The following is a 24,211-nucleotide window of genomic DNA, read 5'->3' on the forward strand; positions in this document are numbered from 1 at the left end:
TGCACAGGGTGGAGACCTGGCACTGGGGACTCAGCCGATAGGGGTGACTTGTGCCACCAACCCGAGTGCTGGGGTCCTAACCCCAGGACCCCAGAACATGACCGTATTTGGAGAGACCTTAAAGAGGTGAATGAGGTAAAATGAGGCTGTTACGTGGGTCCTAATCCAGCTGACCACTGTCCTTATCAGCAAAGGACACAGACATACAGGGACAACTGTGGGAGGGCACAGGGAGAAGATGCTGTCCACCAGCCAAGAGAGCCACAGGAGCGACTAGCCCTTTCGACCTTGACCTCAGACTCGGTGCCGACACCTGGGAATAGTGCCTGTTGACTCCGTCCAGGAGGAGGGGGCAGAGTGGCCTGGGGTGTGCTGGGAGCAGTGCCAGTACTTCAGGAAGGCGGTGCACGGTGCCAGGGTGCCACCCCATGGCTCGTCTACAGCCAGGTGGCTCCCGTCACTCCCCGACAGTGTGACTGTCCACTCTGCAGCTTCTGGCACGAGTGGGCACAGAGCTAAGGTCTGGAGGGGCTCTGGCCATGTGTTGCATGAGTGCACAGGCGTGTGTGTGTGTGCACGCACGTGGCTTTCGCCCCTGGACCTAGGAGACCGTCACTCCTGGGCAAGCTCTCATCTTCTGGCCGGCCCCAGCTTGGCTTCTGCAGGCCCCTGGGGACAGAGGCCCTGCACTGTTCTTTCTTTAGCCTGTCACCATAGAGCTGCGTGTTTTGAAAGGCGGGAATGCTTCTGGGGCTCTCATTACTGCCTCGAGGGCTTGGCTCCTGCCCCATGAGCTCTGGCTCCTCTGCGTGCCGGTGGCAACAGTTAGCAGCTGTCCCCAGGCTTCAGTGTGTCCACAGCATGGCAGCATGGCCCATGAGCCACCTGCAGCACAGCAGGCCAGAGGGTGCCTCAGAGGGTGACACACTGGGAGGACACAGTGCCTTTGCCTCTCCGACAGTAGCCCAGGGACCCGGCCGGCCCCAGGAGGTCCCCGCATCTGCAGGAGGGTCTGTCCTCAGAGACTTTTTAAAAAGGAAAATCCAGGTCAGTGGACGGAATTTCATGAATGCAAAGTGCCCTGTGAGAGGGAGAGGTCCCCTCAGGGCTTGGTGTGATGTAGGTGCTGGGGCTGGTTTGGGCGCGGGGAGCTGTGATTTCTGTGGTGTCCCAAGGTCCATGCGAGACACTTTGTGACTGAAGCGGTTACTGGGAAAAGTGCTAGAAACTGGCTGGAAAAGAAAAAATGCAAACCTACACTTTGCTCACTCTGCATTTCTGCTGCTAAGGAGACGGGGCTGCACTCCACTGGCTGCCATGCCGCCCTGATGCAGGCCTGGTTGGTCACTTAAGGCCTGTGAGTGAAGGAGGAGGGAGGAGCAGGAGAGGATCCCTTTTGCAGAACCCACGGTGCACAGCGAGATGGATGGGTCGGGTGAATACGGTGTCTTGAGATCCTCACGTCTTCATGTGCATGTCTCAGTGGACCTGGGCACCAGGGCCCACAGCAGCTCCCTGGGGCCGGGTCACAACTGATGGGCTCTTTGTAGGTAAGCAGCACTGCCGCTGGGCAGCTCCAGGCCAGAGCAGCTCTCCAGTGTCACATGTGCAGGGCATCGAGTGCCTGTCGATTGTGATTTCTATGTTACACGCCCATTAAAAACGGCGGTACAGCTAAGCAGCTGACACTCGAGATGGCCAGGTTCCGACTTGCTCTTTAGACTGTGGGGCTGAGCTGCTGGGTCTGTGTACCCAGGGCGATGATCTCCACCAAGTCCTCCTGCCTGGACGCTGATTTGCTGTTGGAGCCCAGGACAGTGCAGGGGCCCTGTGAGCCTGAGATCGCAGCCCACACACAGGGTGGTAGCAGCTCCGTCCTCAGGAAGCGGGGCATGCCTAAGGTCTCTCGCCGGCCACTCCTGAGCCCAGCTGGCTCACCTGGCTGCAGGGGCTTGAGCCAGCTGCTGGGGACATGCAGATCCAAACAACAGAGTGCTGTAGCTGTGGCCACTCACTCTCGCCCCCTTCAGCTTCAGAACCGTCTTTGGGGCTGGCGTTGGCTGTTCCATTCCACTTCTTGAGCTGGGCCGGGCGTGCCCTGGAGAGAATCCCAGCCCCCCGCTGGGTGGACGATGACGGCCTCTCCCAGAGCCTTTGGGCACAGTGATGCCTGTCTCCATTCCAGGAACCTCCTGGTCACATGGGGCCCTGGGTGAGAGTCAGGCTCCTTCCTCAGAGCTCACAGGCAGGGACACACTGCAGTGTCCTGCATACCAGTGACAAAATAAAGAAAAACCCCTGCCCAGGGGTCAAATGAAGTAGTCGATTAAATGGTGCAGTGAATCGAATAGTGAACTAGGTAGGCGTCATGAGTTAGAAAAAGACACGGTGTGGGACCTTTCTGCATCCAGGAGAGGGACAGCACAGGAGAGTGGGTGTCTGGAAAGGAGGCTGAGGGACAGGGACCCCCTGCCCACCACGTCCCAGCAGAGCAGGCCCTGCGTGGCTGCCGCTCCGGGGAGTGCAGGCTCACCACTGTTTTGTCTGCACTGAATTCTCCCCGTCCCCAAGAGAAAAAGGGGACACACAAAAGTGATTTGCCAACAAATGTGTGCCCTGCTGTCGGTGAGAACCAAGCTCTGGACTCCTTAGGACTCATTCAGGGACCCTCCCTGGGAAGGATCCTGCCATAAGCCTTCCCTCTAAAAGAAAAGGTTTTGCATACCATCAGGGAATCCCCGCAGCATTTCTCCTTGAAGGCAGCTCCTCTTGAGGCCCATCTGTCCACAGGCTGCTGTGCAGACATTCTGGAATCCCCATGGGCAGTGTGTGCCGGACTCTCCTGATGGCCCTGCTGGTTTGGGCATTAAGGTGCTCAGACCGACTGGTCTCTCCTGGGGCAGCTGATTGTCAGCACAGTGTTGGTGACACCAGCCCCTACCTCAGTTGAGATGCATCATCAGGGGCCTTCAGTGTCACTTATGCACCAGGCATGTTCACTTTTGTATGTCCCCTTTTTCTCTTTGGGCGGGGGGGAGGAGAATTCAGTGCAGACAAGCCCAGAGGCGACTGGTGTTCCACCTCAAGTGCACACACAGTGAGCGAGCCCCGCCAGCCGGGACCATGGCCGTGCGCATGTTCATAGCATCGCAGAATCAAGCTGATGCCCCGGAGATGCTCATGCCACCCACCCACCCAGGCCCTCGGCCACCACTGGCTTGGGTTAATTCTGTAATCCTCTCACCCACGTTTCCCATTTCATAACACGTATGAGCGACGTGTGCACAAACAATGTGTGAGAATGGCCACGAAGCAGCTCGGGCTTCTGAAGCCTCCCCTGTGGAATCGTGGTGCCCCTGTCTTTTTGCTGATCTCCTGTCTGTCCCCTTCCTGACGCACTGTCACTGTGTCTGTATTTTGGCTGTTGACTCCTGACAGAAGCTCACCCACAGAAGTTTCTTGCAGGTCCATGTGCAGGTGTGGAGTCGAGCCATGATGCACGTACGTTCTCAGTTGTGGGATTGCCCAGGACTCAGGGTCTGGATGCCTGCCAACAGCAGTCTGCAGACAGTTTGATCTTGCTGACTGCAAGTGGAGTGTCCAGATGCACATTTCCCTGTCACCGGCCAGGTTGGTGACCATTCACCCCTCTCTTGTTTTCCTGCGGGGTTCAGTTGTTCAGTGACTGCTGGCGTTCTTTATGACTTCTGGAAGTCAATGCCTTGTTGGGATTCTGCAAATACCATCAATAGTTTTCTTTCTTTCTTTCTTTTTCATTTATACATGACAGTGGAATGCATTACAATTATTATTACACATGTAGAGCACAACTTTTCATATCTCTGATTACATACAAAGTATATTCACACCAATTCGTGTCTCCATACCTGTACTTTGGATAATAGTGATCATCACATTCTACCATCATTAATAACCCCAGGCCCCTCCCTTCCCCTCCCACCCCTCTGCCCTGTCTGGAGTTCTCTATTCCTCCCATGCTCCCGCTCCCGATAGTTTTCTGTCTTTAACTTTCCCTGCATGCAGGGTCTTTTGGAGTAAGAAAGTTTTTAAATATTCAAATCCATCTATATTTTTGCAAGTTTTGAATATTGTTTAAGGTGCTTTCCCCGTTTATGAACCTAAATGCTGGCTGTTCTTCTGACCTTGAACTGTTGTTCTCAATGTGATTTTGCACGTAGTGTGGTACAGGAGCCTAATTTTTTTTTTTTTCCCGTAGAAAGACAATTAGTTTTCATGGATCAAATGGACAGCACATCCATGAGTAGTCTGTTTCCCTGCAGCTGCTTCTGTTAATACGATTCCACTGGTTTTAGGTGTACATTTTAGGTGCTGTGAGCCCCTCAGCAGTAAACAGATGATCAGGCTGAGGATTGTTCTGGAATGAGGCACTGGTCGGCGTGCTCATTTGAGCCATGATTCCCAGCAACGCTGGGTAGTTCCACTGGCTTCGTGGTGCCTGGAGGGGCGTTGGGTCTAGAGTACAGCAGGTCCCTGATGTCCCAGCACACCCTGTCACTGTGTGCAGTCCTGTCCTGTGTTCTGTGCAGACCAGAAATGGCCAGGTGGAGGTCCCATAAGTATTTATGAATGAGTATGCCCTGGAGGGAGAGGTGAGGGAGCTCCCACGGCTGAGTGGAAGAATGCAGTGGGTTTGAAGTAGTGGCCATTTTATGGAGGGGGATTGGGTTCACTCTGACCGTTCTCTTGCTACCATGAGCACAGGGGAAGAAAGCCATGAGGAGCCAGGTGCCCATGCACACCGAGTTCTTTTCCAATTCAGAACCTTTCCAGGATGCGATGGCCTGCGTCCGTGGAGAGTGTGCTGATCACTGGAGATCTCCAGGAGGGGGCTGTGTCTGTGCAGAGTGTGGAGGGTAAGAATGTGATTGGCCTTGATGACTGTGGCCGTTCCTGGACCTAAGGTTCCTGACCCAGTGACAGCCTCTTTCATCCTTTGCAGAACACACAGTGTCCATGCTCCCTGTGTGTTGAGAGCCACAGCCAAAGGGGCCCCAGCAAACTTCCAGCTGCCAGCAAGCTTCCAGCTGCTGGCTGATGATTGGCTCACAGCGGCCCCAGCAACATCTAGCTGATTGGCTCCTCTGCGGTGATGCTCATTGGGCTGTTTCCCTGCCCTTTCAGACCACGGAGCTGCTCATTGGGGGACTTTTTTGGCTCCGCCCACGTGACCCAGCCAATCGGCCTCAAGAGCAGGAGGATTGTGGGAGGTGGAGAGAAGCTTGTGTGGGAGAGAGAGGCTTGTGGAAAGCCGGTGGTGGCAGTTGAGGCTCTGAGGGTTTTTCCTGAGAGGCTGTTTTGTTTGGCGTGTGTGGTTCTAAAAATAAAGTTAGTTTCTTTTGACAAGTGGCTCCTGATTGTGCCCAGCCAGACTGCGGCACCTGTGCCCACCAGGGCCCTGACTCAGACGTAGAGCAGAGCTTGTCCCGTGCAGTGGCAGCTGCCAGCCTGGTCTCCCGGCTCACAGGCTGGATGCCAGGGACAAGCCCGAGGATCCTTGGAGGGAAGAGGGAGTTTCCTCTCGCATGGAGGCCTGTGCCTGCCTGTGAGCTGCTCCCGTGCAGGCTCTAGACCTTGCGGTTTTCCTGGGTCTCATATTCTTCTCTGCTCAATGCATTTTTGCATTCCAGCTTCAGATTTAAAGCTATTTAAATATAGAATCACACCATGAAAAATGTCAAGGGAAAGAGGAAATGTTAACACTGTTGAAGGCGTTGAATGCAGACAAGTAGCTCTGACTCAGCGCGACGCTCGGCCTGTCAGGAGTGCTGTGAAGCTCTGCAGCTCTTGGAAACTGTATTTCTGAGGCAGAGTGTTTTTCCCTCTCTCTCTCCCTTTAAAAACGACTCTTGGGTTTATTTTTCTGCAGTCTCCAGGGAAGCAGGGCATTGTATCCAACTATGTAGATTTTTTTAACCCAGGAGAGTTATATGCTCTTTCATCTGTAAAATGGAAATGATGTTGGTAACTACTTCTAAGGCTTTGGGGACAGTTAACAGTCCACCTCATGAGGCCACATGATGAAGGCACCTGAAATTACAGTGTTCCCTGCGGCTACTGAGGCCACTGAGCACCTGGTCCCCATGGAGTGCCATGCTTGAGGTCTGCCGGTCCCCTCGCCACGGCGCTCCACTCAGCTCTGGGGAAGCCCTGCCTGCAGGCCCTCCCCTTCTCTCTAGCTGCCCTCCGGGCCTCCCTCCAGAGCCCCCTTCCCAGTACCACCAGGCAACGGACGGGGCAAGTTTACCACTGGGTTTCCAAAATGCTGAGGGACTTTCTGGAGAATGGACTTTGGACTGTGGAGTTGGAACTCTGTGGAACTATGTGCAATAATGATGTAATGAACAGAGACCCCTGAAGGAGCAGGAATGCTCGGCAGTATGCCTGCCCGCGTTTGGTGATAAGGAAGATACCGCGTGTGCTTGACGTGAAAGGCAGGATGCGAGACGTTCAGGTACCGTAACCTGGAGATGAGTTCTAGCCGGGCTTGGGGGTGGGCACAGTGGCTCCACCCAAGGGAGCGAGACAGAGTGTGTTCAGTTTACTCTGAGCGTCTTTCTTTTGCAATGGGGAATTGTGCTTTTTTTAATACACAAAAAAACAAGGTTATTTTTCCTTATGAAAACGTAAATAATGAACAGAGTAAACTAAAAGGGACTTGGGCTCCAGCTCTGCTCAAGTAGAGTGTTCTACTTAGGAGGGGCAGACACGCGGGAGGTACCTGCTGCAGGTGGGGCCGAGGAGACCTACTTGCCCTCAACAGGCTGTAGGGGGCGTCTGGGGCTGTCTTTAGTGCCGATGGAGAGCAGCAGACTGCCTGGCCGCAGCCATGTCACTCTCTGAAGGAGCTGATGGCCACGGGAGGAGGGAGGACGAGTGGTCCCTTGGTGCTCTGCTGCACAAGCCCACGGGGCGAAGGAGAGCAATTTCACATTCCAGTCACCACCCAGACAGCTGCAGGGGATGAAGCCAAAGCGAGCACCGTTTATTAGGTACAGGGGTTGGTGGCCTTGCAGATTCAATTGCTTCTGAGTCATCTCACAAGTGCAGCCTCTATAGGGCAACAGACGAGAAACAACCTCGAAATTTAGTATCTTAGGATTTCAGGGAAATAGTAACTGGGAGCCTGCTTTGTGGCACCTGTCTGGTGGCTCTGTCAGCCTCAGCCCTGACCTGCCTCCTCCCCAGGCCCTCCTCCTTCCTCCCCCTCTTCCACATTGGCTCCACTTCAGAGTTTTGCCAGGATCTTTGTCACTTGGGAGCCCACAAAATATGTTTCTTACAAGGCACTTGGTGCAGTATGACCTTGGGCCACCTCACTCACACCCATTGCACTGGGTTCCTAGAGCCATCCGCGGCAGCATTCCCCTAAGAGGAGGGACAGTCCATCCTGAGCATGTGAGTTATCAGTTCTCCTCTGTAGACACCCAGGTGGTTCCTGGTTTTGTTTTGTGATGTTTGCTTTTGCAAATGATTTCTGTGCACACATTTCTTTATGCATATGTGTGAGACTCTCTCTGCAGCACATACCAAAAGTGCACGGCTGGGGGTGGATAAGTGACCCTGTCCGTCTTTCCCCACACTGCCCGATGGTTCTGCAGCATGGATAAGTCTAGTGACCTCTCAAAGGTGGTTTCCATTTGATGGAAATTTAACCTAAGGTGATCTAGCCCTGAGCCACATACCCGGCAGCTGACTGAGAACTAAGTGAGTAGTAGCACAAGGGCATAGGCACGAAGTTTCCGAGTTTTTAAAGAAGACTCCTCTCTATTTAAATGAGGTTTCCTGGTTGCTGCGGTGAGAGGAGATGAACTCTAAGTCTGCAACGTTATTATCCTGGGTATGAAAAGACTGTCAAGAGGAAGGTGAGATTGCTTCATATTTCATGAGACAAATTTAGACAATATTCAAATGCCTCGATGGAGAAATTGTTTTATAAATAAACATGGCGTTGCTGGGCGCCAGCTCCGCCTCGCGGCCGTCAGGCACTCTGTGCCGGCAGCGCTGCTTCCCCGGGAGTGACTTGCAGCACCAGAGAGCAGGCAGGCCACCAGCTGCTCCGGATGCTGCCGGCCCAGAACCTGTGTTTAAATTCATTATGTTCCTTGGTGCTCCTGGCCAACGATGGCCGAGTGTTTTAATTGGCACACAGAAGAACTGACGGCAGGACCCTCCTAATTACTTTGCAGAGATGGCTGTGCCTGCGAGTGCACGGTGATTATGCACTGCTGAAGCGGAGGTGCTGAGGGGTTGCTGGCAACTTGGTTTTCTTTCCTGGAGGCTGAGTGGAAAGGAGACCCACTTGCCTTCCTTTAAATAAGTGGCCCATAGGAAGAAGATACTGGGGCCCAGTTGGAACACTCCCTCCACGCTGCTTAGGAGGGGGAAGTAGACTGAGTGCCGGGAGTGGTCAGAGAGAGCTGGGGACCAGCAAGAGGACCAACCGCGGCCGAGGCCTGTGATTTCCTGCAGCTCTGCCAGGCGCTGTCCTGCTCTCGCTTCGCCTCCTGACAATCCCAGCTCTGTTTTCTGACGCCGTGGTGCCAGGCCATATGCCCCTGCCCCCAGGGGGCGGTGCCCTGCGTTGTCTGAGGAGCAGCACCTCTGCCTGGGTGTCCCACCTTCCTTGTGACCCAAACCTTTGAGGTAGGGACACATCACAGGGTGTGTGCCAACACGGTTCTGTGGAGGCACACTTTAAAAGTATGATATGTTAATAATACATGATTTGATATGAACTACTTCAGTTCTTTCAAACTTCAACAGAATATCCCAGAGTCTGTCCAGGGATGTATAAGGTGTCTCACCTGGGCTTTGGGCCAGCCCCTAAAAAAGAAGAGGCTCCTGCTCATTACGTGAGCGCCCTCGGGAGCAGGTGCCCCAAGCTCATGGGAGTTTCAGGGGAGAGAGACCGATGGATGGGAATGACAGGGGACGTGGCAGAGGCGTGTGTTATAGAAACTCTAGATCCTGGCCAGGGAGGAGCACCAACACGACTCTGGAAAACCATGTTTTTATGAGCACAACTAGAAAACCCAGTGGTTTGCATCACAGAGGAGCGGGGCTGGGGACCCTGCACCCAAGCCTGGGGCTCCCCATCATGAGCTCGTCAGCAGGCAGAGAGGCGGGGCGACAGTTGTGGCAGTGTTTATTTTAAACCGCTGACAAGAATTCACAGAATTTGCTGAGAACAGCATGGCCCTGAGAATAATGCAGCTCACTCCAAATGACGCTACAGCTCTTCAGCAGCTCACTCGCGTGACAGGACGGGGCTGTGTGTGGCTGAAGCTGAGCAGCGCCTCCGGAGCCTTCAGGGGTGTCTGGTCAGAGGCGCGTGCGTCTGCTCTGGAAGGGAAGGTGTCTTTGCACTGGTGTTTGCCCGCAGCGTCTTTGATTTGGGGCAGCGACCATCCACCGACAGGAGCGCAGGACCTGCCCCGTGGGAGGTGATTTGGGAATCTGCCGAGCATCACCTGGTGCAGCCCAAGAAATCAGAGGTGGATGGCTTTTCCTGCCCTGGAGCAGAGCCCCTTCAGACAGGACCTGCTGCTACCTGCAGCTGACCATGGTCACCTCCCGGGAGCCGTCTGCCTCAGTTTAGTGTCTCTCAGGCTATTGCTTTTGTTACAAACTGCAGATTTTCACACGCATCATGTGAATTAAGATTGTAAGTTTGTGAGAGCATCTTCCATGCGCTAGCCTAAGGGCTTGTTTATGTCTACAGAAACATGGGGTCACTGCCCATTTTTACAGTTTTTCCTTGGGCTAAAATGCTCTTTCCTGGCAGCTTCTGGAACCAGGCTCTTTTGAATACTACAGGGCTCTAGAAAACCCACCAGCTCCCCCAGCCCCTGGTCTCCTTCTCCCCCTCCTCACCTGCACCCACCTTCAGTTGGGTCCCAGTGTAGCATGGAGCGTGGGGGTGAGTTCTTTGTTGCTTGAATTTGGAGAATAAAATCCATGGACACAGGGTGAGAGCGAAAGAACAGGATTTATTAGAATAATAGAAAGAACGCAGAGCTCCCAAAGAGGGAAGGGTCCCAAGAGAGGGATGCCACAGAGTGGCTACTGACCAGGGGTTGATGTAGATCCATAGATTTAGGGAGGTCAGCCCTACCCAACCCTGGGTGAGGCACTCAGTGTCCACGAGGTGTTCATGCACCAATCAAAATATCCATCGGGCATTTTTCCTTCTCTGGAGCAGCATGGACCGCAGTCATGTGGGCCCTGATTTAAAAATAGGCTTTCTGTAAGTTTCTTAGCAAGTATCTGCTGGTGCAGCTTGTGCTGTCTGCCCAGGAAGTGACCCAGGGCCATCTCCCTGTCGGCCCAGTCTCATCTCTTCCTCCTGACCTCTCCCCAGCAGACAGGTCAGGAGCCAGGGGCCCTCTTGTGTCAGTCTCTTCAGCCAGCAGGACCCCAAAGGGTCCCAGGAGGAAATGCACACAGGAATCGGACCTCCTCTCCTGTCTCAGACATCTAAAAAGGAAAGGGGCGGGGCGTCGCTGTCAGTCCCCCTGCCCCTCACTCTCTCCCTCCTGCTCACCCCTGGGCATGCACTCACCACCCACCTCTGCACTTCCCAGGAGGCTCACACCAGCAGAAGTATATCTTGGGATGTGGCCCTTACTGGTGTCTAGGGCAGTCCACGTGGCTGGGTTCCAGAAGGTGCATGTGTGGGGCTGTGCTGAGCAGGCAGCACTGGGGTGCCAGCTGAGGGTGAGGGGCCATGGACGACCCCTGCAATTGGATCCCTCCTAGGGTGTGTCCGCCTAAGCTCTGGGGGTGTGCTGGCCTTGTGGGTACTCTCTCCCCTGGGCCCTGGGCTCCCTGGCAGGGCCACGCCTACCCTTCCCTCTCCTGTCCCAGCTTCTCACACACACAGGAATGCAGCAGGTGCTCACCGAGGTGTTAGCTTCACACTCTCGAGTGCTGGGGACATTGTAGGGTACGGAGAGAGGGAATGGGGACCAGTAGCCCAGAGCCAAGGAACTTGTGCATGAAAGAAGGCCAGTCCCTCTGGGAGGATCTGTGGATGGCTTCTGTCCCCCTGCAGTGTTCCAGAAACCTGGGGGTCTCATGTCAGAACCAACAGAAGCCACTGTGGAGGACCAGAGACCCGAGTTCCCATCGGCTTCCTGCAAGGAGCAGCCTGCAGCTGGTCTTCACCCTTGATTTCCCCCAATTCTTGGGTGTGAATCTGTTTTTACTTCACAGTGAGCGTTGTTTTTTTCAAGTACTAGGTAGCAAGCACCACCTCCAGATGCCATATCTTTGAAGCCTTGAGGGATAATGAGGATGGGGCCTGCCCCACGGCTGTGCACCTGGGCACCCCCAGCTACCTGGGACTCAAGTTCCAATGGCTCAGGGAGGATAAGGGCCATTTTGTAGGTCAAATAAAACAATCCACGGAAATGGCCTACTTAGCACAGCACTCAGCAAACAATTTGCTCCCAAGAGAGGAATCAAAGGCTGGAGAGCTTTCTGGATATGAGTACCCAAACATTCTAGAAACTATGTTTAAAGAACAACGACGATTGTTTTTGAAAACAGAATCCTGAAGAACCTTCTAAGTCTTCTTGATCAAAGTAGGGGTGGGCTGCTGCTGACTCACAGATACGGTGACATTGGGCTTCCCGTGCTCGGCCACAAGACCATGCTCTGTGGGCTTACTTCTCGTGACAGGCTGGACGTGCCATGTCCATGGTCACTCTGCTCTCGCCCCTCTATGCTGGCCTCTGCTGAAGAGATGGTTCAGTGATTTCACGGCGCAGGTTGCCTGGAAGCCGCCATCAGCGAAACAGCCTGGTGTGAAGAGGAGTGAAGCTCTGAGGGCACACAGCACAGGGGACGATGACCCAGAAGCCACCAAGAGGCAAGGAAAGCCTGATGGCAGGCTGTGTGCAGCCGTGGGGCAGCTGAGGTGGGCAGGCTGAGCTACCCTGCATGGTGCCTGCAGTCCAGCTGGGGAAGGGCTGAGGGCAGAGGAGAGGAGCGGGTTGGTTCAGGGCATGGTTTCAGCTCAACCATATGAGCCATCGAGTGGCCCTGTTGTCCCAGAAGAAAGCACTGTGTACTGCTGGTGAGATCTGCAGAGGAACAACTGAACAGCCAGCAAAGAGGGGACTTGATATCCAGAAGGCACCAGGGTCACTCCAAGTTCCTTTCAGTCCTGAGAAGCCCTGGTGTCATGCTGAGAAAAATGGCCATTTTTATCCTCGTTTAATATAATGAAGATTTAATTTAAAGTGCCCTAATAGTCCAGTGGATAATAGAAGGAATTTGTGTAGAAATAGCTTGTCTGAAAACATTATCTTTCAACACAATTTTATTATGTTCCCATTAGGTTTCTGCACATCCCTGCTCCTTAGAATATATTGGATGTGTAATTAGGGGAGTTGTTTGTTTATATCCATTGCATTTGATTTTTTTCTATGCCAGATGTTTTTATTTGAAGAGCTAATCTTGCTTGCAATTTATTTTTTAAAATAGTGGCAAAACGCACGTGAAATTTGCTACCCTAACCATCTGTAAGCATGCAGTGCAGAGCCTGGGACATCCGCAGCATTGCTCACCCAACCGGCAGACTCTTCTCACCTTGAAGAACCTGCCAATCCAGCAGTGCCCACCCCCAGCTCCCGGCAGCCACCCCCTGCTCTGTCTCCATGAGTGTGGCTGTTGCAGCCACCTCATAGGTGGAGGGTAGTGGTGTCCTTGTGGCTGGCTAGTTTCACTTGTCACAAGGCCCCCTGGGTGCTTCACTTTGGGCTTCAGTGAACCCATGAGCGTGGGTGTTGAAGTCCCTTCTCTGAGTCAGCTGGGTATACTCAGTTACGCGCTACTAGAGGCGTCACACCTGGGTCACAGGGTGAGTCCCGCTCACCCTTAGCAGAAGGGCTGGGCTCTTCCCACAGTGGCCGCTTCACACTCTGCCCCTGCCAGCTGCACTCACCGGCTCTGATTCCCGCACCCTCACTGACACCTGCCATTGTCTGTGGTTGTGTCCTGGGGGTGGCCTCCCACAGGGGATGCAGTTAACTGTGCGAGTCACCTAGCATACAAAAGAGCGTGCTCCTTGCAGGTGGGAAGCCAACACTGCATTTGTTTTCTGTCATCCGCCCCAGATAGGCTGCAGGGAGCACCCTGCAGAGTCAGCACCTAGTGTGTCCCAGGCCTGTGCTAGAAAGCTAACGTCACTTCAAGTGAGGACCTTTTCCTTCCAAATTTTTTTTAAAAATTGCTTTTCTCTTGTTTAAAAATGTGCAAGTAGAGGAAGAGATATTTCTGTCTGGTCCTACCCACCGAGACCTTGCAGTCTAAGGTAGACTGGCCCTGCAGCCTGCCCAGGGGCAGATGCTGCCTTCTCTGGGCAGGGCAGGGGAGGACAGCTGAGTCCCCCACCACCAGCCACTTTTGTTTAGGCTGAGTAGAGCTAGACTAGCCAACCCCCTTCCGGCTGGTGCATGTGGCCAGCGCTGAGCCCTCACCCACCGCGGGCAGCTAGGGCTCCAACTCCACCTGTGGTCCGTGGAGGTGGGTCTAGGTGGGCTGGTGGGGACCTGGAGGGAGCAGGGCATCAGAAAGGGAGGCGTGCAGGAGAGTTTCTGCAGGCGCCTGCTGAGGAGGCACGCTACTCCAGTGTGACACGACAGGCGAATTGACTCTGCTCTGGCCTCTGCCCCAGGTTGGGGGGAGTGTGACTCCACGGGAGACAGGAGGCCTGTGGGGGGGCAGAGGTGGAAAATTGAGCTTGACAGGCTGCTTCGGGGGGTTCTGAGGCCTCCCCTTCCTGTGGGCGTCGGCAGGTGGCATCTGGAAACACAGAGGTCGGCCTGAGGGGGCCGAGGGGAAACCCGTTTTACCGTGTAAGTGGCTGCCAGCCAAGGACCCCCAAGTGAAGGACCGTCTGCAGGGATGTCTGAGCGAGGCACCGAGGTCAGCAAGGGCCGCGAAGGGCGAAGGTCGTGGCCCGGGAGGCCAAAGGAGGCCGAGCAAGGACCGAACCTTGTGAACCACCCGGGTGAGAGGGAGCGTGGCTGGATGGTGGGAGGACAGGGACAGTCGGTCAGGGGCTTTCTGCAGAGTCACACTGTGTGGGGTTGAGGAGAAAACGGGTGGTGAAATGGGGAGATAAGCAGCCACCAGAAGAGGCCACCGTGGAGGGAAGAGGCGGTGGAGCAAGCTCCTGGGAGGTGGGTGGGTGTGGCCCAGGGTGGGACGGGGCAGGAGCAGAAGGACAGGCACGCACAGTCTCGTGGCCTGTGTTCTCTGCCAGGCAGGAGCGGGTCACTGTTAGTCAGCCTTTTCACCACTGACCAGAACACTGACCAATTTCACAGGAGGAGAAGTTTGTTTGGGGGCTCACAGTTTCAGTGGCCTCAGTCCAGAGACGGCTGACTCACTCCCTGGGGCCTCAGATGAGGCAGAAGATGGCGGAAGAGTGTGGTGCAGAGAAGCGGCTCAGGACAGGGTCAGGAAGAAGAGAGCGAGCTCTGCTCAACCAGGACGAGATGTGTACCCCAGGCAGCCTCTAAGCACTCGCCTCCCAGTTCATCCCTAGAGGACTAACACACTGATTGGGTCAAGGCTCTAGTAACCCAGTCATCTCACCTCCCAACCTTCGTGAGTTATCTCACTTGGAGCTTTGGGGGCACCTGCCATCTAAACCCCAACAGCACCTGTCAGCGTTTCCAGGAGAAGCAGCAGGCTCCCATCCGTGCACTGAGATGGCCGAGGCAGCCCAATACACCAAGAGACACCAGGAGACACCAGGAGACGGAAGGCGTGCGGCTTCCCCTTCCTCCAGCCAGAGGCACGTCCCGCCCTCAGCCCCTGTGCAGGACCAGCGGCAGCATGGAGCGGTCTTCTGCAGCCCCAGCACAGGGTCTCTGGCGCCCAGTGCTTCTCCCGCCAGGCCTCCGTGACCTTGCCCTCCCGCTCTGCGGGAGCCTTTCCCTCCCTCCCCGCTCTGGTTTGCCTTCCAGAAGAGTAGAAGAGCCAGCCCTGGGGCTCTGCCCTCACTCACTGGAAAGCTCGAGTGGACATTTACAGGGAGGCACACCTTGACTTCTCTACCAGGCCCCAGACAGCTGCCCAGCGGAAACCACTGCTGCCAGAGCCAGGTTCCCCTCCTGGCAGGCTCCCAACACCGAGTCTCCAGAAAGCTCCATTTAGCCGCGCACCAGGAGGCCTTGAGCCACTCAGCAAGACCCTGTCCTTGAATAGAATAGAGAAAAGGGCTGGGGATGCTGCTCAGCTGTTGAGGGCCCAGGGTTCCATCCCTGGTGCAAAAAGAAAGCTCAAATTTCTTCCTAAGACGTAGGAACTGAGAGTTGATTGTATTCACCATTAATTTTTAAAATAAAATGTAAGTATAAAATTTTTGAAAAATGTTTTGTTTTAGTTGTAGTGGACACAATACCTTTAATTTTATTTTTATGTGGTGCTGAGGATCGGACTGAGCGGCCTCCTGTGCTAGGCGAGCGCTCTACTGCTGCCATAGCCCCGGCCCTGAAATGTTTTAATATGAGCACTTTTAAACCATATCCAAATATTTTATGTTATCTCACATAGTTTTCAGTCATAATTATCAACAAATGATGTTTTTCTATCTCATTATATTATCAATAAAGAGATGGAAAATAAGTTACAGAATTTCAGATGTTATTTCCCCCCCCTCCCACTTCCTCCTTCCTTCCTGCCTCCTTCCTTCCTTCTCCCAGTACTGGGGATTGAGCCAGGGCAGCCTGCCACACTCTATCCGGGAGTCCCCAGGCCTTTATATTCTTTACTTTGAGAGAAGGCCTTGCTAAGTTTCGGAGGCTGGTCTAGATCTGTGATCCTCCTGCCTTGGCCTCCCAATCCCTGGGATCACAGGGGGGTGCCACTGCACCTGGCTCATGTGGGTTTTTTCCTAAGTATAATTTTAAAGACAAAATGTCAGGCAGCATAAAACACAAGAATTTGACACTGAACCAAGGTTGTCTGCAAGGAGAGAGAAAATTAAGACTTTTTAAATATGAAAGAGATCCCATAATGGACCAATATGACGTCTTTCTTTAAAATTATTTCTACAGAGTCTAGTAATGAAAGAAAAAATGGAAAAAAAAATGAAACCCTGGAGTCTATTTAAGTACATAACTAAAGCCAAAGCACTGGGGATCAGTGCTGCCAGAGAGAGCAGATCTTCTATTTTGAACATAAAGAATGATAACCAAAAGCTGTGCTGGGAGGAAATGAGACGGGAGGACTCTGTTTCCGTTTCCTCAACTCTCAAGAGCAAAGATTGGGTAGAGGGTTTCAGTTTGACCATCAAATAGGAAGAAACTGACTGAAAACGAAATCTTAATAACCCAGAGAAACCTCAAGAAAGAGATGTTCACGTTTATTATGAAACAGACTCACACGTGCATGGAAGTAGATCTCGGCTCCGACCCCCGGGTCCTCCCTTTTGTCTCCAGCCCTCCCTCACCTCTCCCCTTCTCCTTCGGCTGCTCTGCTAGACTTCCTGGGACTCATCTGTTAATTCATATTTGAATGGTTTTTTATGTTATCCCATCCTTCCCTCCCCCTTTCCTTTATTTAACTCCATCTGAGAGAAAACATTCAACCTTTGAGTTTCTGGATTTGGCTAATTTCACTCAGCACAAGATTCTCCATTTCCATCCATTTTACCAGAAAATGTCATAATTTCATTCTTTTTAATGGCTGAGTAGAACTCCATGGCATATATAAGCCACAGTGTCTTAATCCTCTCTATTGACAGGCATCTGGGTTGATCCCACAATCTAGCTATCATGAATTGTGCTGCTATATACATTGATGTGGCTGTGTTACTGAAACATGCCCATTTTCGATCTTTGGGGGAAATACCCAGGAATGCCATAGCTGGGTCAGATGGTGGTCCCATCCCTCGTTTCTTGAGGAATCTCCACACTGCTTTCCAGAGTGGTTGTGCTGGTCTGCAGTCCCACCAACAACGTACGCGTGCTCCTTTCTCCCCACAACCTCACTAGCATGCATTGTTGTTTTGTATTCTGACTAGAGTGAGAGAGAATCTTGGTGTCTTTTGGATTTGCCTTTCCCTGATTGCTGGAGATGCTGATCGTTTTTTCATGGATTTATCGGCCCTTTATGTTTCTTCTTTTGAGAGGTTTCTGTTTAGTTCTTTTGCTCATTCATTCATTGGGTGATCTGGGGTTTTCTTGGTGCTAAGTTTTTTGAGTTACACTATTGGGAAATTTTAACTCATTACTGCTAGGATATGACAAACCAGAAGCAAATACATTGAGCTGTGTGTGCGCCCACATTCAGATGTCATGAACGTGGCATATCTATATGGCCACACCCAGACAAGAGTCGGATGTGTACCTGTGGAGAAGGAGAGGGGGCTGCACCAGCTCCTCCTGCCTCTTCCCACCAGGCTGGGCTGCGGGACAGGCAAGCTGCCCTGACTCGTCCCTGCTCGCGGTCCTGTGTCCTCGTGGGGGCTAAGCGTGGGCCTGGATGGCACTGTGAGGGAGGGGAGCCCTGAATCAGGGAGGACCCAGGAGCGATGGAGAGAGGTGGACCGAGGTGCCCCAGACGTGCAGAGAGCTCGGGGCGCTGAGCAGAGAGTAAAGGTCGAGGTGATCGAAGCTGAAGGGGAGCTGGAAGTAAGATCCAAGTCGACCCAAGGGCGGACGCGGGAAGGGAGGGCTCCGCTTCCCTCAGAGAAGCAGGAAGTTGGAGACACTCCAGGGGACGAGATCAAGGAAGCGAAAGGCTTTGCGTCTGCAGCAGATTTCGGGTGGCCCCGGCGCAATGCAGTCACAGCACCTGTTCTTCTGGCTTCGAAGAAAGGGGTCCGGGAGGGGAGGAAGCCGTGGTGAGTGAGCATCACCCTCCTGGGGGGCAGCCCAGAGGCCTGTGGCCGAGCCCCCATGACCCATGCAACGTGGGCTGTGCCCATTAGAACCTTGACCACTGCCCTCACCTCTGAAAGCAGGAAGGTAGATAAGGCCTGCCCGCCGCCCCCATCCCCGCCGCCCCTCCCTGCTTCCTCATCTGACCTCCTGGCTGACTGTCCCCCAGCCTGGCTCACTACTGTGCTGCTCTGAACACGGTCCCACCTCTCCTTCCCTTTGGGATCTGAGTCTCCAGGTCCCACGTGGCCTTGGGAAGAGTCAGTGTGGTTCAGTGGGAACAGCACTGGGTCTTCAGGATGAACCGCTGGACACTCCCTATGGCTCCTTCATCATCCCCAAAGTGCAAATTGCTTTTTCTTCCTGGTTTGTGGCTGGTGTTTTCTGATTTTTTCTGATAGCTCTCTGATTTGGTTTTCTTGCTATTTACATTCACCCCACCACGACTTTCCAAACAAGACTATTTAGTGGCTCTGCATGTGTGAAATGTGAGTCTTTGGTCTTTCCTGACAACAGCGGTGTCCTTGCAGGTGGAGGAACGTATGGGAGCAGCCATGTTACAGTGTCAGAATACCTGGTCGGGGGCAGCTCGCGCACTGCTTCCTCCAGGCCAGGGCTGAACCGATGAGCAGAGGGAGCCAACAGAGAGCGTGTCCGCTGCAGCTGTGCAGTGAGGTGGCCCCACGGCAGCGGGGTCCAGGAGGTTGGGCCTTGGAACGGAGGGCTCGGTGCAGGTCCTCATGGTCAGCCGGTGGCCATGAGAGCACCCACAGCTGTTTCAAAGGCCTTCTGTCACGTTCCCATGTGATGTTGCTCAGATCGCTAGAGCTTCTAAGAAGGAACCGTCCTAGAGGCTTCCTCTCAGTTTCCTTTTTAAAGGTTTACACACTCTCTGGCAAGACCCCTGGAGAGGGTGCCTTCTGAGGATGGGGAGATGCCCTCGGGGCTGCCGTCGGCTCCTGGCTCCACGTGCACCAGAGGAGCTGAGGAGCAGGGAGCAGCGACGGAGAGGCGGTGGGACCCCGTGAGCCCTGCGGGCGGGAGTGCAGGGTCCACTCCGGAGGACCAGGTCTGCAGTCCGTGGCTGCGATCACACGACTCTCCCCCGTGTTGCTTGTTTTAATTATTATTTGAACACATTGTCCTAGTAAAAGCTGCAGGCACGATAGAGACGGCCAAAGTCGGCCGACAGACCCCCAGCCGACTTCTCCTCCCCGCACAGGGGCCTGTCCCTGCAGTGGTCTTTCTTTCACAGATAGTCAGATTTTAAGAGGGTTTGTGTAATTATAGGCTGTGATGCTTTTTCCACAGAACAATGTGCTGTGGTCTTTTAAACAAAGGCAGGCAGAGTCCTGGGTGGGTGTCGTTTTCCGACAGGTGGGCACCTGGGCGCTGGTGTTTTTCCACCACAGATCATGATGCAGTGAACATCATGAACTACAGCTCTCCAGGTGCCCCCCAGCCCCAGCCCCAGCTTGCCCAAACCAGCCCCTTGCCCGAGCTTTAGAGTGGAAGAAAATCATACAAGATCCAAGGGGCTACCTACAGACACCAGCAAGCACCTGCTGTTCAGAGACTGGGTTAAAATGGGGCAGATTCAACAGGGTATGGGTGCAGAACCTCGCCCCGTGAGACAGGCATGGATCTGTCTCCTGATATCGGACCTTCCATGCATTCTGCCCATGTGGCATTTGGAGAAGAGAGGAGAATGGGCCCGAAACCTAAGAGCATGACTCTCCACCACTGGGGACTAAGAAGGTGTCCAGAGAGGCTGGACCTAGCACCTGCTGCACAGAAGGCCCCGGGACCCTCCTCCCGGCCATCTGGGATGGCTTCCACAGCCGGCTAGGGCTCTTCTGTTCCATCTCTGAAGTCATCACGCTTTGTTGACACGAAGCACCGCCCAACCACAGCCCCTCACCTGCCCTGTGTATTCTGTGACCCGAGAATGATCTTTTACATTTTTAAGAGGTTAGAAAAAAATTAGAAGGATGTTTTATGACACATAAAAATTACATGAAATTAAACTTCACGGTTGATAAAGAAAGCATTGTGAGAACCCAGCCACGTTGTTCACTCCCATGCTCTCTGCGGCCGTTTTCTTCAACTATGACGGAGTAGAGTGGTCATGATCTGGCTCAGTGGCCACTGAAATATTTGCCATCTGGTCCTTTGCAGAAGAATGCTGCCAGCTCCTCCAAGTCCACTGGCCCTGGTCCCAGTCGAGTTCTGTCCACACGTCGGGGATTTCTGCCACGGTCAGGAAACCACCCTTGTGGGCTGCGTCTTCCTGGAAATCCTGGCAGCTGTCAAATGCTGACTTTCTCGCCCACACAGGCATGCACCTGCACACAGACACGCACCTGCACACAGACACGCACCTGCACACAGACACACATGCGAATGAAGGATCGGGAGGTTCGGTCGGTCTTTGACCTGTTGCACTTGCTCCCTCTCCAATTTTATGAACAAGCAAAGGTCTATTTGGTGAATTGAGAAATACTGGGATCTCACGTGAACCCAGCTGGGTTCCTGAGACATGACTGAATAAAGGTTTGCCAAGTTTTGAGCTGTGTCTCAAATAAAGAAGCAAATACTGAAATGTTGGCTACTTTATTTGAAACATGTCCTCTTTGATTCTTTTTTTTTTTTTTGGATCAAGTTATTTTGACCATTGTAAAGGAATGTGAGTACAAATACATCTTGTCTGAATACATGGGTTGTGTTTGTATTTTACTGCATGATTAAGAAGTCCTGTGTATTGGCTGGATGTGGACCTGGCCTCAGATTATTAACCACAGTCAAACAAGCTTGGAGTATTCAGTCTTTTCAAAGGAAAACTTGTTTTCAAAGGCTTTGGTTTTTGCTGATAAGTGAATTCAGAGGTCCTATTGGAAAGTGGAACATGGTTCAACAAATAGGGCTGGTCCGTTTGCTGAGGCAGAGTGCTGGCACTGCTTCCCCCAGGCCAGCCTGGAAGACCGTCCTCTGCCCCTGATTGGTAGGTGGCCGTGGCAGACCAGACGCCCTGGTGCCCTGGGTGCCGGTAACTCAGGAAGCTTCCATAAGGGGACACAATTGTGTCTGTTTGGGGGGGGAAATGACAAATCAATAAGGCAATCACTAGCAAAAGGTCGATATCAAACACACGCGCCCCAGTACAAGGTGATCATGAAAGGCCGCGCTGGTGGCATTTCTGGGACCTCGGCGTGCTGGCCTGTGATGTCAGGAGAGATGCTCTCCTCCCCTGTCTAATCCAGCCCCGTGTCTGGGAGCTCCATGTGTCGTGCCTGGGCCTGCCCCTCCTGCCACCTTGGGCCCCTTAACCCTGACCCCAGGCTTCCCTCTGCTGCAGTCATCTCCGGAACCCTGTTCTGATCTCCTCTGCACCCTGATTTTACAAAATCCCACTGCTTCCCTATCTTCAGGGCAGCTGGGAGAGCTGGAGAGAAGCTCTCCGCAGCGTCCAGCAAGGCTGTCCTGAGCCGGCACTGTTTGCTGTCCTCACCGGGTGGTCCTGGTGCCTGGTCCCTCCTGACTCCTGCAGGTCTCGGTCCTGGATCCAGGGGAGGAGGCTCACGCTAGTGATTCCAGAGGTTCCCCTTCTTCACAACCCCCTTCCCAACACTGTGCTCCCTGCTCCTGACAATGACGTCTCCTCCCTGTGAACCCAGAGCCTCAGCCGAGGTCAGACTCCCGGGATCACCTACCTGCTTCCCTCCATCAGGGTGGAGAGCGGCAGCCCTGGCTCTCCTCCCACACTTGACCCACCCTGACCTTGTCCCTCCCACTCAGGACCCTGCTGTTCCCTCCTGAACTAGAACAAGCTCTCTCTATGGCATTAGCACTTTGCATGTTGTGGGAAATTTTTTTTCCAGCTGATTGAAGTTTTGGTTATTGTGTTTTGACATCCCAGAGTTTCTTCACTAGCTAAGGTCTGCCTCTGAGAAGTCGGGCCCATGGAAAGTCGGCACTCAGGACCACCCTTGGTGGCTCTCGCACTCTGGTGTCATTCCTCACCGGAACTTTGTCCTTTCTGGCCCTGTGGGCGTGGGCTGTATGATAATGGAGCGCACTGTTTTTTCTTTCCAAACTGGTGCTTGTTGTTGTGACCCAGCCTTTTCCGTTTTGACTTCAGGAATCGATTTTGCTCTAAGTGCGCTCATACACCTGGGTCTGTTTTGGGGTTTTTCTGTTCCATTAACCTGTCTTTCATGCTATTTTTAACATTGCATTTTAAAACTTGCTAGGATAAGCACTCTCATCCCTCTCCGGTTCCTGCCAAGGTGGTTTCCTGGATACGGTTCCTCCCTTTCGAGAGACGCTGGTCTCCCAGGAGCGTCTGGCAGGGAAGGAACCCTGGCCCAGGAGAGCCCAGCTTGCAGCCCCTCCTGGAGCCCAGTCCCGTGCTCTCAGCCCTCTGAGCCAGGGTGGAGACAAGGTGAGAGGTCACTCTGGCCTCTGCAGCCTCCCACAGGCCTCGCTCTCCAGCTCCACTGAGGTCCCCGTGGGTCTCTTCTGTCCCTTTGCAGCACAGAGCTGGCCAGGGCCAGGCCCACACCTGGGTTGGTGGGGATTGTGTAGGTGTCCTCCAGTCCTGGGCGGGTCTCCCACCGAGGGAGCCAGGGGCAGGCCAGGAGGGCAGTGTTGGCAGGGTGGACAGTGCAGCAGCCAGGGCTGGGGCAGCGTGAGGCCCAGGGAAGAGCCTTCTGGCACATGCTCGACATGGGGTTATGGCTTCAGGCTACACAGCTTGCACTCACCCTGACCCAGAAATCCAGAGCAGTGTCCGGGCCGGTTCCAGAGGCTGTGAGGAGGGGCTGGTCCCTGCCGTGCTCTGTGTTGCTGGGGACCCTGGTGTCACCTCCACCTGTGTGCACAAGGCCTTCCCTCTGGTCTTCCTCTGCTGCTCTCTGGCAGGACCCTGGCCAGGTTGGATGAGGGCCCACCCTGATAGCTTCAGCTAGCCTGAAAGACCCGTTCCCAAGGCCATGTTCACAGGTTCTAAGGCTGGGACAGCAACGTCCCTGGGGTGGGCTGTCCCAATTCAGCCGACTAGTAAGTAGACCCTGTTCTCTCCCTCTACCTCTGTCTCATGACAGCCTCCTCCCAGGGCCAGAAACTCGCGTTCTAGGGCTCAGCCCCGAGGCAGCTCCTGCGTGGCTTATCATGAGAATATGATGTGGGATCCGTGGTTCAGGCCAGTAGCACACAAACCAACCGGCAGGACATCAGCCATCCACTCCACTGGAGCAGGCTGGGGACAAATGGTGTGGCATGGAGGGTGTCAGATATGACCTGATGGAAGGACAGGCCATCATGGATGCCTGTCAGGGAATAGACGGACACCGTGGGGGCAGGGTAGAAGAGTTCCAGAGGTCATCCTGAAGGCAGGAAGGGACAGAGGCCACGGTGGGAGTCCAGGCAGGGGGCTCTGAGCCTTTGAGCTGGGTAGTGGTGTGGCAGTGGGTTAACGGGGGTGGCAGAGACTAGACAAGTGGAGGGCCCGGTGATGGCTGCCTGGACTGAGGTGCTCATGAGCTGGTCACCTCCTCTCTTGCAGCCATGTCACCCACGGCCCCAGCTACCTCTGAAACCCACCAGGCGTCCTTGCCCCTGTGTTAACCTGATGTTTTGCAGAGCTTGGTCTTGTTCTTTACAGGGACACCAGGGGACCTGAGCTAATGGCTGTGCTGGGCAAGGAGTGGTTTCGCTTCTGGGATTCGTAATTCATTCTCTGATTGTCTGCTCTCCTGTGCTGGCGGCCACTCCTGGGTGTTTCTATTCTTTATTTCCCCTCTGCATCACGCATGAGTGTGTTTGTGTTTCTGCCTGGGGCTGTGACCCAGATACCTCGGCTGGGTCCTTTGAAAGGACAGAGCCAGCCAAGCCCAGCCGCTGCTTCTGGGTTTGCTCCTGCACTGCGTCTGCACCACTATCCCCCAGTTGCTCGGGACAACCTGCTTCTCAGTCTCCCTCAGGCTCTTCTGGATTTATTTCCCCCTCATTCTGTTCCATCAAACCTGATTCTACTAGCACAGGAGTGACCTGGCCCCTCCTCACATCTTTGCAGGTGTGGAAACCTGGCTGTGGGTTTGGCAGTTCTGACTACAGTAAGCCACCAGGTCAGCCTGTGGGTCTGGGCCCAGGACTTGGAAGGAGGGGAAGGCAACTCGTCCTGGGCAGAGTGGACAGCAAGCAGCTGCGACAGGTGGAAAGTTCAGAGGGCACAGCCAAGAGCTGGGTGCCCATGCCAGGCGCCATGGGGC

At 54.0% G+C, this 24,211-nt stretch overlaps 1 protein-coding gene across 3 annotated transcripts in view; it reads left to right on the top strand.

Annotated features, from left to right (window-relative positions):
• Positions 1-24,211, top strand: part of Rps6ka2 (ribosomal protein S6 kinase A2) — a 298,320-nt gene that overhangs the window by 72,350 nt on the left and 201,759 nt on the right. The window contains exon 1 of one of the 3 annotated variants that reach the window (XM_058580917.1): positions 6,035-6,493. The exons of the other annotated variants lie outside the window; for them this stretch is intronic. Coding sequence (XP_058436900.1) covers positions 6,479-6,493 — 15 coding nt within the window. The 5' untranslated portion in view covers positions 6,035-6,478. Of the gene's footprint in view, positions 1-6,034; positions 6,494-24,211 lie in introns of those variants that run through there. 3 annotated transcript variants of the gene reach the window in all.

The sequence above is a fragment of the Marmota monax genome, unplaced genomic scaffold (genome assembly GCF_021218885.2).
Source record: "Marmota monax isolate L192 unplaced genomic scaffold, Marmota_monax_Labrador192_F-V1.1 WCK01_AAM20220418_F8-fsc00083, whole genome shotgun sequence".
Classification (NCBI taxonomy): Eukaryota; Metazoa; Chordata; class Mammalia; order Rodentia; family Sciuridae; genus Marmota; species Marmota monax.